The sequence below is a fragment of the Heterocephalus glaber genome, unplaced genomic scaffold (assembly GCF_053883595.1).
Source record: "Heterocephalus glaber isolate CG9 unplaced genomic scaffold, H.glaber_assembly_v1.0 deba00000331, whole genome shotgun sequence".
NCBI lineage: Eukaryota > Metazoa > Chordata > Mammalia > Rodentia > Bathyergidae > Heterocephalus > Heterocephalus glaber.
In genome coordinates, this window is record NW_028258142.1 from 14925886 (window position 1) to 14942200 (window position 16315).

The window sequence follows — 16315 nt, forward strand, 5'->3', positions numbered from 1 at the left end:
CTTTTACAGTTGAGGAAGCTGAACATTAATTTGACTTCATCGGGGTTTGAAAGCTACAAATTAATCATGTAGCATTTACTTTTCCTTTGCTGCAAACACCAGGATAGACAGTCTAAACATTACTTTTATTTCCTTTGTAAATTCACACCGAAAGCCAAGCCAAGTTCATTGAATGTTGAAAGTACTTGCATCAGCCCCTGCTTCTGGGATACGAACAGACCTCTCAAACTTGCTATTCCTTCACCCTCTGTCAAAAGACTCAAAAAACAATCAAACATATTTTGCTATGGAAAATTATCATTTTCTTGTGCCCTGCATCAGGTTTTCAAACTATTTCTAATGATCTGAATGGAATTCAGAGCTATACCTCTAGATACCAGAAGCCTAAAGCAGTAATATCAGCATAATGACAGCAGGTTCTTAGCTAACCACAGGGATAGGCCTCAACTCATCTCAGAATTCTACCAAGAAACCACAGACAGTTTCATAGTTGAAAGCACTAGAAATGTATTGGGTGGTAGGAAGTATAAGTCATTTAATAGTAACAGACTTTGAAAATTTCGTGACTATTCTCTCCAATTTGAATTGGAAAGTTATTTATTTTACCTCTTTCTTTTTCAATCATATATTTCTGAGGAGTTTTAAACGACAGTACCTGAATTTAAATGTGAAGATCTTATTTATACCAAGAGCAATATTTTAAGTTTTTAAATCTAAGGAATTTTAAAATTTTTATTTATGTTTACATTTTATTTTATTTTTAATTGACAAATTATTGTAGATATTTTGGAGATACAGTGTAATATTCTGATACAGTACATGCATGCATTGTGGAATGATCATATCTTAGTATTCCGTTATCCATCACTTTATTATTTCTTATGTTAGGACACTTATCATTGTTTTATCTACTTTAAAATATACATTAGTGTTAATTATAATTCATTGCTGTACAATAGAATACCAAAACTTATTCTTCCTCTCTAACATTGCACCCATAGACTAACATCTTCTCTTTGGCCTCTGTCTTCATTGCCTCTTGTGGAAGAATTTTGCATCTATATTCATCAGTAAGATTGGCCTCTATTTTTCTTTTCCAGAGGTAATTTTTCTGTTTTTTTGTGTCAGGGTGATGCTGTCTTCAGAGACAATCTAGAATTATTCCTTCTTTTTTAATTTTTTTGAGATTTGAGAAATACTAGTATTAGTTGTTCTTCTTTAATAGTCTGGTAGAATTCAGCTGTAAAGCTTTCAGGTCCTAGAATTTTCTGTGACAGAAGATTTTTATTTCTGATTCATTACCCTTACTAGCTATTAGCCTGCTCCAATTGTCAATTTCTCTTTGGCACACTGTTGTTAGATTATATGTTTTAACAATTTATCCAAGTTTTCTTGGTTCTCCACTTTGTCACATAATTGTTCACAGTGATCTCTTGTGACCATTGATCTTATTCTTCAGTCATAATGCCCCCCCCTTTTATTTCCAATTTATTGACTCAAGTCTTCTCTCCTTTTGTGGGTATATAAAATATTACCCAATATATTCCTATTCATGATGATTTTAACAACATTACTTTATTTTATTTTTATTTCAAATCCAAAGGTCAAGTAAGGGCTGGTTATCCTCAACATAAACACACAAACAAAGAAAACACTGACAAATACATACAGATGTTTGGATACATACAATAAATATTTTTAAATTAAAAAGTGTCCTGAAATTTTTCTAATGACATATAAAACATCCTATTCTTCACTTTTCTCATCTCCAATAGGGTATCATAAAGTGAGTTTATAAAGAGAGCTTAAATGATAAATAAATACAGCACTTTTAGAACAATGCTTGACATATATTTTGGATTCAGTAAACATGAACTTAGACAAATAATTTGTCACAGATTTTACCTCAATGAAGAATATCAAACTGTACCACTCTGAACTTCTGTTAATATGGATCATTGGTCCCTGTGATTGCACAGAGTGTTCAGATTAGAAAATGTTCTGTTACTGCATTTTGTTCTACTTGAATATTTGAGAAAAAATTAAATTTGAAATTTATGTTGAGCATCATCAGAAGCAATTCACTATTTTTATGGTGTCTTTCTCTTTAAATTATCAGCCGGAAAGATGATTATACTTCCTTATGCCATTTTTGCACATTCTGGTTCTAAAATATTCACTAACAAATACATATTTTTGTCTTATAATCATCAAATTAAGCCCTGTCTTGATCTTGTACAACAGCAGTATTTTAAAGTGTGTTATATTTTTACATTTTAATTCATATTCTGGTATATCTTCTTCATCAGGATTTATATTTTTCATGTTGGCTCTAAAACAACGAAGAAAACAGACTCTATTTCCTGAGAAAAGTGAAGAATTCAGAGCCAATATATTCAGATATGATGACGAGGGGGGTGGAGAAGAAGATACAGAAGCCTTCGATATGGTAGAGCTGAGACACAGCGCCACTAAGCGGGAGCAGAAGGCTCGGAAAACAACCAGGTTTGAGATCCAGAGTCTGCACCGGCAGTCTTTGCAGGTTGGCCCAGATAGTGCTGTGTTCAGGAAATTCATTCTTGAAAAGCTGGAGGAAGCCAACACTGATCCATGTGCCCCTCCCTTTGACTCACTTCAGACCTATGCCTTCGAGGGAACCGGGTCATTAGCTGGTTCGCTGAGCTCCTTAGGATCAGAAGTCACTGAACAGGATGAAAATTTTGATTATCTCAATGACCTGGGACCTCGCTTTAAAAGATTAGCATACATATTTGGTTCTTCAGTGCAGTCAAACAAATAAGGTTTCAGAGCACCAAGATTCAAAAAGCGCTAATTGTTAATGTGTGGTTGGGCAAATAGGAGTCTTGATCTACAAAGTTGTGTGCTTTGGCTTTCTAGGGGTGGGGGGTCTCCTGCTTTACAGTTTTCTGATATCCTTGGAACAAATACCCTAAGATTATTTCAAGGTACCCACATATTGTCTTTGAACAAAAAGTGTTGGAAGATATGTTAAAAATAAGATTTTAGATGCCAGTGCAAACCAGTTCAAGTATGACTGAAATATTCCCCTGAAAGTTTTCAATATTATCTAATAAAAATTCTTAACATTTTTGAAGGGCTGATGTGAGAAAGGCTCTAAATTAGACCATCTTAATATTATCTACTTTATCCATATTTTTATTCTTACAAAGTAAGAATAAGGTGTTTATGTAGGTTAAATTACTGATACTATGCAGAGAAAACTTTAGCACCTAGAAGAATCTGGGTGCTTATCCAAAGGTGTGAAAACAATGACAATATGAATAAGCAGGTTGCTGAATGAGAGTCTGTGAATCATGTTTGTTTGATATTTTCAAATCTTTGCCAAGATCACTGTTTAAAACTTATTTCAAATTTGTGCAGATAATTGGTATATATGAATTAATGAGAGTTATATACTCTAAATTTGTATTGTTTTTATTATTACACCTTTGTATAAAAGAGAAGAAAATATGCTCAAGAGTTTTTCATAGATTTTGTACATATAACCCAAAATACACTTTTTTCATGTCAATATACAATGACAAGCTGCATGTCAGCATTTAAGCATTATTAAATTAAATTTTATAAAATTGGTAAAAAGTGTGAAAATATCTAAGTAAGTTTGTATTTCTTGCAAAATTATATAGGTAAATGAAAGTACTATTGGATTCAAACTTGAATTACCATAATTATCAACTGCAATGACTCAATTTTCATATAATGCAATTCTCTGCATTTCTTTCTCTATAAAGAATGTAGGCTAAAACTCATGATGCATCAGTACTATTTGATTTTTAGTACCAAGTATGAAATTAGGTATATTAGTTACTTTCATTGTAGTATTGTGAAGGAAGTAAATACTTAGTGATTGGACATAAGCTTTAGGGTAACATAGGATATAAGATAATAAAATTCTTTAATTTTAATTGATATTTTAAGAATGGTTCTTACTATGTCTAGATTAAATGGACTTCAAAAGAAAGAGTTGAACAGAAAATAAAGCAATGAAAACAATGTTCTTCAAATAGGTTCCATGACTATTTTTTATTAATGGCATGTGAGATTGAGCTGAATCAAACTGATCATAGATATTTCAATCAAATATTTCAAGTAATGTTGAGCTATGGTTCAGCAGTTGAATGGTTATAATGATTTTTTTCTGTACTTTCAAACTTAAATGTCCATATTATATAATAAAGTTTTCCATCAATATGAACTGGGAATGATTATGTTGGTAAGACAGGTCTGTTCGCTTATAAAATTGGAGAAAATCAGATCTAAAATGCAACAATTTAGGAAGACATAAAAGATAAGATATCAACTGTAGTAAATTCTTATGCATTAATATCACTGTGCACTTAGGGAAAGGTTAAAATACTGAACAAAATGTCTTAAAAAGTAAAAACTTGTAAGTAATATAGAAAAGATTGAGGTTGAGGAAAAGTTTATATTTCTATCAAATTGTTTTAAAAATACAGAGCATAGTTGGAGAAATTATCATGAATTACTCCATGAAAGGTTGCTCACTGTATTTAAAAAAGAATGCTGTGTAAGTCTCATTTAACAATAGAAAAATATGAAAGTACAACTAACAGCATGTGAATCAATCCATGTAAAATAGAGTAGAAAAAGGAAATAAGAGTTCTGGGGATCATTCATGTTTTGTCATGAATTAAATCTTGAACAGACGATAAACTATTGGTGAAACAGTAAAGTATCTGCAGCTAGAGGTTTAATGTTTGTGATCAGAGGCATGGAGTACTTGTGTTAAAATATATGCTGATTTATTCAGTGCTAGGATTGTCAGTCATTCATTACACCAGAAAAATAGTGTACATTTGCTAGTCTAAAAAGTAAGACCCCTTTAAGCATACCCAAAATATTTTCTCATTTTAGGAGAGAGGTTGTAACTTCCTAGATAACTATGCTTGGCTGTATTTCCACACCTTTATCTTTTTTTTTTTTTTGGTAGTTATAAGGGTGTTGTGAAACATAGCCATTTCCTAAGCTAAATGTATTACTTTATGTTTGTAAATTGAATAAAATCTAATTGAATGTAGATACTTACGAAAATGGCACAACTGCACAATAATACCTGTGATACTTAAATATCACCCTCACCTGACTCACAGTGTTATAAACTATTAAATTATTAATGATCAAAATAAAATACTTAAATGTTTTTCAGCAATCAGAAATATTAGCAATAATAATAACTTGCTAAGTGCAAATACTTGAGCCTCTCATGTGACTTTAAATTGTTCCTTTTTATTTGAGTATCTATGTCAACTTTGTCAAAACTACCTAATTTTTCTGGATATCAGATATAATCTATAAAACAAGGTGCAATCCACTCATTTCATATAACTGTAATGGAGAATATACAATAAAATAGGTAAAATAAGCAGCATATGTAATAATTGACAAAATGTAGACAATAAATAGCAGTGCATCATTATAACCACTGATGTGATTTGACTAGAATGTGGTCCCTTCTTTACAAGTACTATCTGATTCCAGTGGCTTCACAGCACATTTGAAATATAAATCAACTCCTGATCTGACTCATACACCATGGAGCCTTTTCCTGTCCTACTTATTTCAGCAGTCTGTCCTCTGTCCTCTTTCCTCCTCTGTTAATTTACTCCTGAGATCTCATAATTTATGTCAGAAACAATCTTCTCCCAACCACTGCTGTTTTTCATTCTCACACTACATTCAGATGAGACTTTCTCAGAAAGACATGCCTGCTACTGTTTTTCACCTGTGGTCCTTGCTTTGCCTTTTTAAAATCAAATCATGTAGGTACCTGGTAATACTGCAGATCATATCATACTATAGCATATCATATATATCATTTGTTACATTCATCACTTATTAGAATCTAATATATATGTGGACAAGGAATTGACGGTCCAATTTCTTTAGCATTGTCTAAAATGGTTTCTAGAAAATAAAAGCTAGAAATATTTCTTGACTGAATGTAATTATACCAATTTAGTCATATATAGAAGTTATATTGTTTTCATTGAATATTACTGTTTAATATTAAAATAATTAGCATAGAGTTGTTATTGGTAAAAGAAATAATTTTCAAAATTTGTCTAGAAATTTGATGAAATTTGGATTTTAGCTTATTTGTGCTCATTAACAACATAATTTGAATGGGGTTGATGACATTATGGTATTTGGAAAAAACAAGTCCTTTGAAGATCACAGTAGAAAATCTCATATGTATACATTGTCATGAAGTATGAGTAATATAAACTTATTGTACATTAGGATTCTGTTTCATACTGTATAGCACAATATGGGAATAAATACCTTGCACAATGCACAAAGCTACTAAGAGGCTCCAGTGTTGATTAGAAATTCGTGTATATAGTTTGCAGCATTATTAGATAGCAAATATAAGTAAAGCAGAGATAATAGATAAATGGAGGAAAGGAATATGTCTTTTTATACATTTAAATATATCTATCTATTTAACTAGCTAGATATCAAAGTTATTATTTCTTAGAAAAGGAAACACTGGCATTTCAGTCATAAGGGAGTATTTTTGGAATTCCTAGTTAATTTCATGTCTTTTTTACCTAGAGAGCTCTGTGGAGAGCTGACTGCCATCTGAAATGGCAGTGGAGGGGCAGGAATGGAAGCACATTTCTTGGCCTTTGAGGAAGCAGAGGTTCATGCTTTTGCTATAGGTCAAATGACTGTAGAAACTTTGCACACACAGTACAAGCTAAGAGAAAGCTTAAATAAGCCATCTAAGGATGGTGTCACACTCATCATGCAACAACAAAGATCTCAAGTCCTTCAGATGTGTCTGGAGAATTTACATGTTTAAGATGGGTCTCGACATACCCCATTCCTGCATATATTCTAAGAAAGAGGTCAGGCATTGGGTGGCTGTCATCACAGAGGACTCTGACCGTGAGGGTATGATGGCTCCAGGATGTTTATAATACCACTGTTTTTCATTCTTCTGGTGCCCTCCTGAGGACCAGAAGTAGCCAAGCGAGTAAGAGAGGACAGGTCATAGATCTTCATTTGACTTAGTATTTGAAAATGACTAGAAGCTGTGGAAACTGTCTGACAGTTGACCAAAGTGGACATTAGAAAAAGCAATGCAATATCTCCAGTGTTGAATGGAAGCAAAATTTTCATGCTGTTCCCTTTCAGTTAAAAACTAATAAAATTTCAATGCAGAAACATCTCAAATTAGTTTGTGTTACATATAATTCTAATAATGTAAATTTTTATTTTAATATAATCTAAACCTAAAGAAACAAAAGTAAATAACATGTAGTATTGTTAGAACATCTGTGAGATTATAGAAGTACTTTATATATCTTTATTGAAAAGCTGTATTTATTCATTTTTATATTTAAAACATGATATACAACATTGATTTGTAAGTGATTTACCTTGGCTATAAATAAAACTGGACATGATGATTGGAGTATTTTCATGATGATATAGAGATTAAAATCAATAGAACTTTTTACCTATAAAAGGAAGTAGAGATGATGCACATTCTCCATATATAATAATATTAAGCATTTCCACAATCTTACCTCATTTGTATGCTAGTGAAAAGTGGCCTATGAATTTCAAATTTTAATTATGTTTTCAATTTGCTAATAATTTTGATGTGCATACTTGGGTAAGTTGTTTAAAATCTTTTCTCGTGATACTTTATCTGTATAAAGGACCTATTATTAATGTATCAGCCATAAAATTGTTATAGAAATATTGAAATTTCAATGTATAAATAACATATAATTGTGCCAAATACAAAGCAAACATTTGACACCTTTAATTACTAAAATAATGGTAATCATCACATTACTAACTTTACCATTAGAAAGCCTTATAGGGCCGGGGATTTAGCTCAGTGGTTTCGCTGCTTGCTGCACAAGCTCAAGGACCAGAGTTCGATCCCTGGTACCAAAACAAACAAAAAAACCCTGGCCTTTGGGCCAGGGATTTAGCTCAGTGGTTTTGCCGCCTGCCTCGCAAGTGCAAGGACCCGAGTTTGATCCCCGGTACCAAAAAAAAAAAAAAAAAAAAGAAAAGAAAAAGAAGGCTTATAGACCTACTTCTTAGCTCAAGTACTAGACTTAAAATGAGTAAGAAAAAAAGAAGAAAACAGATGAATTTGAGGCAATAATTAACTAAATGTTACCTATCGCTTTCTTACTTTGACCCTCCAAGGGTAATTTTCTGTTATTACCCAAAGAATAAATTAGTTGTTCAAGTTATATATGGAACATTCTGATTGAAAGACATTCCTCTACGGAATTTATTTGGGGAAAAACGCTATAAGTAGCAACCAACTTTTCATGGCGACTTTTTGTATGTATACACAAAACCTGACAGAGTACAGTTGGTTTTGCTAACTTTGCAACAAAAGGGAACAAAAAATATTACTAGATCATTTTAGAATTACATGAAAAAAGAGAAAAAAGAAACCTAATAATCCACTTCCTAAAAATCCATTTTTAAAATTTATTTATTTATTTTTTGGTACCCGGGATCGAACTCCAGACCTTGCACTTGCGAGGCAGGTGGCGGAACCACTGAGCTAAATCGCGGCCCTAAACCTAATAATCCAACAGAAAGTTTGCCAATCATTAATATCTAATGACCATAATTTTAATTTATACTAATATATAGAAGTTAAATTACAAAGATTATTCTTGTCATCTCTGACAATAAAAATTGAAAAACTGTGTATTTAATTTTCAAGTACTTTGTCTTCCTTTAAAAAATAATTTACGAGACATTGCCATATGGTCTATAATGAGTAAGTTTTTGTCATCTTACTATCTTGTATATGAGCCAATCTTAGGGCTCAGGCAAGTTCTAGGCATATGTCCAGCTCAAACTGACACCTCAGTTTGAAAAAAGTTCTTTCTTATCCCAGATGACCTCCATGTTATTTTGAAATCTTCCTCTGTAAAGCTAATTATCTATTTTTAACTCTCTTTAAAATTTACACGAATTGTTGCTTGAAATGTTCAACTTATATGTAAAAGATTTTACCCAGGGATTTGAAAATGTTTTAAGTTTTATTAGTCATAGCAACAAACTTAGAAGCTGGTGTGTTTATAATATATTTATCCATAATAACTCAGAATTAACACATACCTTTAAAATAATAGTGTGCAATAATAGCACATTTTCCACAGCAAAATCTCTCACTATTTGTACCATAATCGGTAACCATGTTAATTTTTCTCTTAGTTATCAGAAAAGAAAATAGCTAGCAAGGGACATACAAGGCAAATGTGTTAACTGTGAAAATTCTAAAGTTGGACCAAGTGGTGTCCACTCATCTTAAGTAATAAGCAAATAAAAACATAAAACATGCTATCCTACTAGATCTACCAAGAATCTCCATCTTGACTGCAAGACAATAAGCCCTGAAGAGAACCTCAACAAATAACTGTGCCCTGACTGAAAAAAGAGTGAAGCACAAGGTGGAGGTGAAGTGAGAGAAAGCTGCCCAGGTGAGAAAGTACAGCTGCATTGAACTCAGAGGTATCCCAGTTCCCCTCTGTATTTTGCAAAAGCTTAGCTGCTTCTCTGTGACTTTCAGTGAGTTATCCTACTGGCTTAAAGAAGAATTTATTAAAAATGCAGAGATTTATACTGTTTCACTTTTTCCTCTGTATACACCAAGAAAACTCTTCCAAGTTAAAGTAAATTAGACACGAGCTTAAATATCACATATATTCTCTTATATGAGAAACCCAAAGTATGAAGAGAGCAAAATACAAGGAGATAATAGGAAATAGGATGATAGATCATTTTCAAATGGAAAAGGGGGCAAGAGATGATGGTAGCAGGAGGAGAATTAGGGGATAAAAAAATTCAGCTGTGTTAGGTACGGGTACTAACTCCCTGTGAGGAATGTGATCATTATGTACTGCAAATATATACTAATAAAAAATAAAAATTGAAAAACACTGTTCCAAACTTTCACTCCATCTTTTTAACTGTTGTATTTCAAATTTTGTCATAAATTTTATTGCTGTTTTAGCTCATTTAATCATGCTGGCATGGTTTTAACCTCCAATGTACTGATCGGGAACCTTGCAGCAGAAAGCCTGAGTAATTGACCTGAGTCATGATTCTATATAAGTAGAACAGCTGAAATGTAAACCCACACAAGTATATTTTAGTTTTTTGGGCTTTACTGGCTCTCCATTTCCTGTAGCCTCCTTAGCAACCAAGTGATTTGGTTTCTAATTACCTTTTTATTACTTTAGAAATAATTGGATAAATACTATATATATATATATATATATATGTATGTATGTATGAGTTGATTAACATTTTTTATCAAAATAGAACTGATTTTCCACTCACAATTTCTGCATTCTTCATCCTGGCACTGCTTACCTTGTGACACCTCAAAACTAGCCTCAGTCCTGGTCATATATAATGGAAATGCCAACTACTGTTCTTTCTACTCACTACTGCTGATTTTCTGCTGCTTACATCTCTCAGTGGGTCCATGATTAGTCCTTTATCCAGCCATTACTGTCCTGTGCAGCCATCTCCCACCCAGTCAACATGGCAGGGAGTGCAGAGAGACATGAATCTGTGGCTGTTTCAAATCTTTTGTTCTTCAGTTCAGTTCTATCCCTAAAAATAAGATGCTCCCTAAGATTACTCCTGGACACAGCCCTCTGACATATTGTTGGAGAAAAGATTGAATTTCTTCTGCAGAAATGGCTTGCTATGCAGGGGAAGTCACTTCAGACAAAATCTCTGAATTGGATTCAAAGTTTGTGTAAACCATGTATTTTAGCTCTTAATAGGACTGTCGGTTTACATTATTGTTAAGAGTTTGTTGCACTCTCTAGTAGCTTACCTCATGCTTGCAGAGCAAACCTCCACTCCTTGTGCCTGAGAGACACTGAAACTTGCTTACCACTTTCTTCTCATTTTCTGTCTGATTCCCTGTACTGTTCATACTTCCCATCATTTCTTTGCTACTTTTCATTATTTCCTCACTTTCTTTCTAAGAAATATAATCTGTCTTTTGTTGCCTTGAATCCTTTCACCTCTGGAATCATGCAGAGGCTATTTGCTTTCCATCATCTTGCTCCCAAAAACTGTGTTTAACTTTCATCCACAATTTAATCCTCAACTAGATATAAGAATTATTCATTTTATAAGAAATGTCCTTCAGGATCCATAGATAATTGATCATCAGGAATCACAAATTTTTCAAAATATTTTGATGTGATTAACACAAAATAAACTTACATAAAAAAACAAACTTCATTCTAAGGTGTCAAAAATCATCTAATCTATGTTTTAGAACTAAAGCAAAATACTAAGTTCCTCATTATGCTTTAACTTCCCCCTCCTGTTAGAAGGAATCATGATCACTGTCATAAGAAGTACAGTTCTTCCTGATTAAAGGATGCAGTAGCTCATATACTGACAATTTGAAATGCCAGATAATAGATATCACTACTACTGAGAACCAGGTCAAGTCTATTGTTTCTTTGAACACAATTTTACTTCCTTGAGGATAATCAAAAAAATTAGACAGGTTCCAATTTTTTTAGAGCCATGTGTGAAATTTAGTCATTGTGTGTTAGGATGAATATATGGCCATATTATAAAATTAATATGTCAATAAACATACTGTAGGGAGAGAGGTGACCCTTAGGTAGGGTTAAAAGAAAGACTCAGGCTTTTTCAGAGGGCAGAGAAATCAGCTTCTGTGTGGCTATGATCAGCGAGCAGTTTTCCAGCAGTTTTGTGGTTTTAAGCTGACAGGTTGTAATTTTGACACCTACCAACGTGCAAGGTCTCTCGTAGTTCAAGCTGCCATGCCTACCTAAATTCCCATATTATCCAACAAGAACAAACCCCTAGCAACAAGCCCAGTGTACAATCAATCAGGTATTGACACTCAGGGAGGTGGAGACAGGGGTCCTTACCCTGTAAAACAAGGTAACAGACTCAGATTCAGTGATGTTTCAGCTCTGGGCCCCTCCACTCTTCTGGGGTGGCTCTTTACTGCTACCTCTTGCAATGCTTACAATAAAATTACTTTCTTGTTTTAGTGGCCTTCTCTTCTGACTTCCCTTCCTCTTCCTACATCAGAGAGATGGGGGAGACTGACCAGATGTAACTAATCACTGAACTTCAGCGGGGTAATTGGAATTATATCCCATCAGATATTGATGCTGATTTTTATGAATTTGTAGTTTTAAGAGAAAATTTTTGCAAAGGTAAAATTTTAACAGGTTCTCAGAATACTTCGAAGAAAATGATTTCTCAGTACAGTAAATTCTTGGTTTGCGAGCATAATTCATTCTTGAAACATATCTGTAATCCAAAACACTTGTATATCAAAGCAAATTTCATTCTACAACCCTCAAATATTCATATCAAATGATTACAGAACTGTAATACAATACAAAGTAATAAGATACAAACTATGAACAAAAATAAATTAACATGAACTTACCTCTGAAAACTTTCATAGCTGGTGAGAGGGAAAGAAAACAGAATAGGGTTATTGTGTAGGATGATTTTCACTATCTATTGGCACAGTGGAATCTTTTTCTTTTTGTGCAGTTTTAACAAGGACCCCATTCAATGACACTTGTTTTTGCCTCTGCAGGTTTTTCAGATATGTAACATTTCATTGTTGTTAAACAGATTCATCACTCGTGCTGCTAACACCTCATTTGGGCAGTGCTTTTCTACAAAATTTTGCAGTTGACCACACTTTACACATCTCCCTATTCTTATTTGAAGGGAAGGATTCCTCTACCTTTTTCTCCTCCTCCTATGCAGGCTGTATCTCCTCTATTGTCTTGCTGTTGGGAGACCATCACCCACAGTCCTGCACTGAGAGAAAGGCAGGGGAGGGGAGGAGGACGAACATAGAACCAATGGCTCGGTTGTGATTGTGTGACATTCAGCATCAGTGAATACTCATACTGCAAGACATTGCTTGTATATCAAGTAAAAATTTATTAGAAATGTTGGCTCATCGTCCAGAACACTCACAGAAAAGGGTACTCAAAATCCAAAGTTTTGCTCCATTTCTTAAAAGAAAAAATCTATTTGAAGTCTAAAGTAGCCAGGGCTCTCCCCTAATGTAACCTGGCCTTACTTTTCAAACAGAGTAATATGCTATATAGATAATGATGTGAGGGATGTATGTGTGTCTATGTTTTCCATATGTGTGACCAGAATATATATATCAAACTCGGGACCCTATGCTTGAGAGGCAGGCAGCAGCACCACTGAGCTAAATCCCTGGCCAACAGAATATATTTTAACTGAGTAGGAGAATACCTTAGACTTCTAAAGCTTCTCTAACAAACTATCATATATTGAGTAGCTATTAAATAATAGAAATTTATTTCACTTAAGAGTATGATCTCAATGTGCATCCACTTACCTATAAATGTCTCTAGTTTCTTGTTCTTTATGGCTGAGTAGTATTCCATTTTATAAAACAAAAATCTTCTTTATCCAGTCTCCAGTTGATGGCAATTGGGCTGTTTCAAAGATTTAGCTATTACAAACTGTGCCGCTATAAAGATGGGTGAGCATATATCACTGTGGTATGATTCTTTTAATTCTTTGGGGAAGATACCCAGCAGGGGAATAGCGGGGTCAAATGGGACTTCCAATCCTGGTTGTTTGAGCTATCTCCATATTGATACCCACAGTGTAAATACCGAATAGTTTCTCTGGTGTGAAAAACTAAAATTGTAAATAAAAATCAAAATGTGTAATTGATATTGTGAAATAGGAAGAAAATGTCTAAAGGAGTAAGGGAAGTGGGAGGGGTAGGGGAAAGAAAAGAAGGGAAAAGAAAAAATATGAGAAAGGGAAAAAAATGAAAATAGTCTTTGTAAATAGGGAAGGGTGGAGGGGGTGAAGCAAGGGCAAGGGAATGGGGAAAAATTAAGAACCAAGATACATCATGTAAAAGTACAAGATCCCAATGATGAATGTAACTGTACTGTATACCTAAAATGTACTAATAAAGTTAATGGGAAAAATAATAGAAATTTATTTCCCACAATTTGGACAGGTAATTCTAGGAACAGGTACTGGTAGAGTCAGTGTTTGCTGAAAATTTACACATTTTCTAGATTGCTAATGGCACATTTTTCCTGTATCCTCACTTGGTATAAAAGACACGGCAGTCTATAAGGTTTCTTTTATATGGAGATCAATTCCATTTCTAGGAATTCCACCCACAAGACCTAATCACTCTTAAAGATCCCACCTTCTAGTACCATCACTTTAGTAATTAAATTTTAACATATGAATTCTGGAAGGGGTAACAAAGAGACCATTGAAGGAAGCTAATACATCAGTAGTGAGTTTGAGAATATATTTCTCAAAATTTTTCCAATAAAGATTCAAATTGCACAAAATGTGTCAGCAATAAAATGACATACATTTAGAATTTTCTTAATTTATTAGATAAAGATATTTAGTGAGCATTTTAACAGCCTATCATATAAGGTCTTCTCATCTCCGATAATTGAAACACATATTTCCACAGAGACTTTCTTGAAAAAAAAATAAATTTGTGTTTCTAATAAAATATTTGCTTAAATTACTAATTTTTGAGAGAATTATCTCAAAGATATAGACAGGGCCTGCAGTACTTAAAGGCTTTATAGGTGAATATAAAATTAGCATTATTTCATTATGAGTAATATAATTATTATACCCACACATGAATTTTTAATATAGTTTTAATATTTATGTATTACAATAAATACACAAGTCTGATTTCTCTTTAGGTTAAATAAAAAATGCATGTACTTCTTTTGGGCAGAGGGAGCAAATTTTTTTTGTTGTTCTTTCAAAGGACTTTGTGTATACAAGTTTTATGTATTTTATACGTTATGTTTATTCTCTCACATAACAAGTTTTGTTGATATATATTGCTGTCTTGATAATGGCTGAAAATTATAAAAAAAGATTTTTAAGCTTTTAGAAACTAAAATTTAAATATTTTGCCTAACTGCTTTCCTGAATAGCAATTATATGGAAAAGTGAATATAAGGATGAATATAAAAGAATATATTCTGATTCAGATCATATAAAATACAATGAATCTAAAGTTCTTGAACTGGTGGTCAAGAGGATATTTATCTGGTCAAACTATTTTGGTTAGTTTAAGTACAAAAACTAGTTTTGACAAGAACAGCAAACGAAATAAATATTGATTGGGATTTAATTAATGCTCTCAATAGTAGGATCAAGAAAAGTTGATGTATTTTAGAATTTTCTCTTATTTTTAAATATAAATGCAATATATGAAAAGAATGTTACTATATTTTGCAAAAACGATGATAATATGGCATTTTAAAGATGGTGGGCATATGCTGCTCATATGCCTTTGAGTATCTGTCTTTAGGGCAGCTACTTACAGTTTTGTTGCTGATGCATTTTTCTACAAAACACATATATTGGTAATACCAAATATACAGCAATTTTCCATGTAGGTCAAGAACACACTGTTATTCAAGATCTTCCCCTATCAATAGCCTTTATTACTTCATCAACCTGGCTATCAACTACTTGTCCTTGATAATGAGAACCAATTTCAAGTGTTCTAGGAGTCAATTTGGATCCACATCTTTGAATTAAAGACATATATCTATTTTCCTGGGGGTTTGTTCATATCTAAATTATCGTATTTATCATATACTCTCTGGTATTTTGCTGTTCACTTCTCATTAGAGGATGAGAAATGTAATCACATAAACTGTTTTTTATTTGTTTTTGCTTAAATTCCTTTCAAAATACCTGCAATTTAGTAGATGGTTTCTGCATATCACAAATGGATGCTCACACACACACAGACTCCCACACACATGTACAGTGACTTTCTGTATCTGTGAGTTCCACATCCAGAGATTTAACTGGGGATGAAAAATATTTGAAAATATTGTGCTGAACATGTGCTGAAATTTTCTTGTCACTATTCTCTAACCAATAAAACACAGGATCTCTTTACATAGCATTTACATTGTGTTAGGTAATACAAGTAATCAAAAGATGACTTAACCTATATAGGAGGATGTACTTTTAGTTCTACTAAGTATGTGTACTAATTATTGGGGTATTTTACACAAGGGACTTGAATATCTACAGATTTTAATATCTAGAAGAGGACTTAGAAATCACCTCTCATGGATGCTGAGGGATGACTGTAAATACATTCTCATAAGTCCTGTACCTAAGTACATTTCAAAATAATCAAGCAATCAAGGAC

At 33.1% G+C, this 16315-nt stretch overlaps 1 protein-coding gene across 6 annotated transcripts in view; it reads left to right on the forward strand.

Moving 5' to 3' along the window:
• Nucleotides 1-16045, forward strand: part of Cdh19 (cadherin 19) — a 119925-nt gene extending 103880 nt beyond the window's left edge. For all 6 annotated transcript variants that reach the window (XM_087191516.1, XM_087191513.1, XM_087191518.1 and 3 more), the window contains one exon: nt 2310-16045. In XM_087191516.1, coding sequence (XP_087047642.1) covers nt 2310-2800 — 491 coding nt within the window. In that variant the 3' untranslated portion in view covers nt 2801-16045. The remainder of the gene's footprint in view (nt 1-2309) is intronic.
• Nucleotides 16046-16315: the final 270 nt, after the last annotated feature.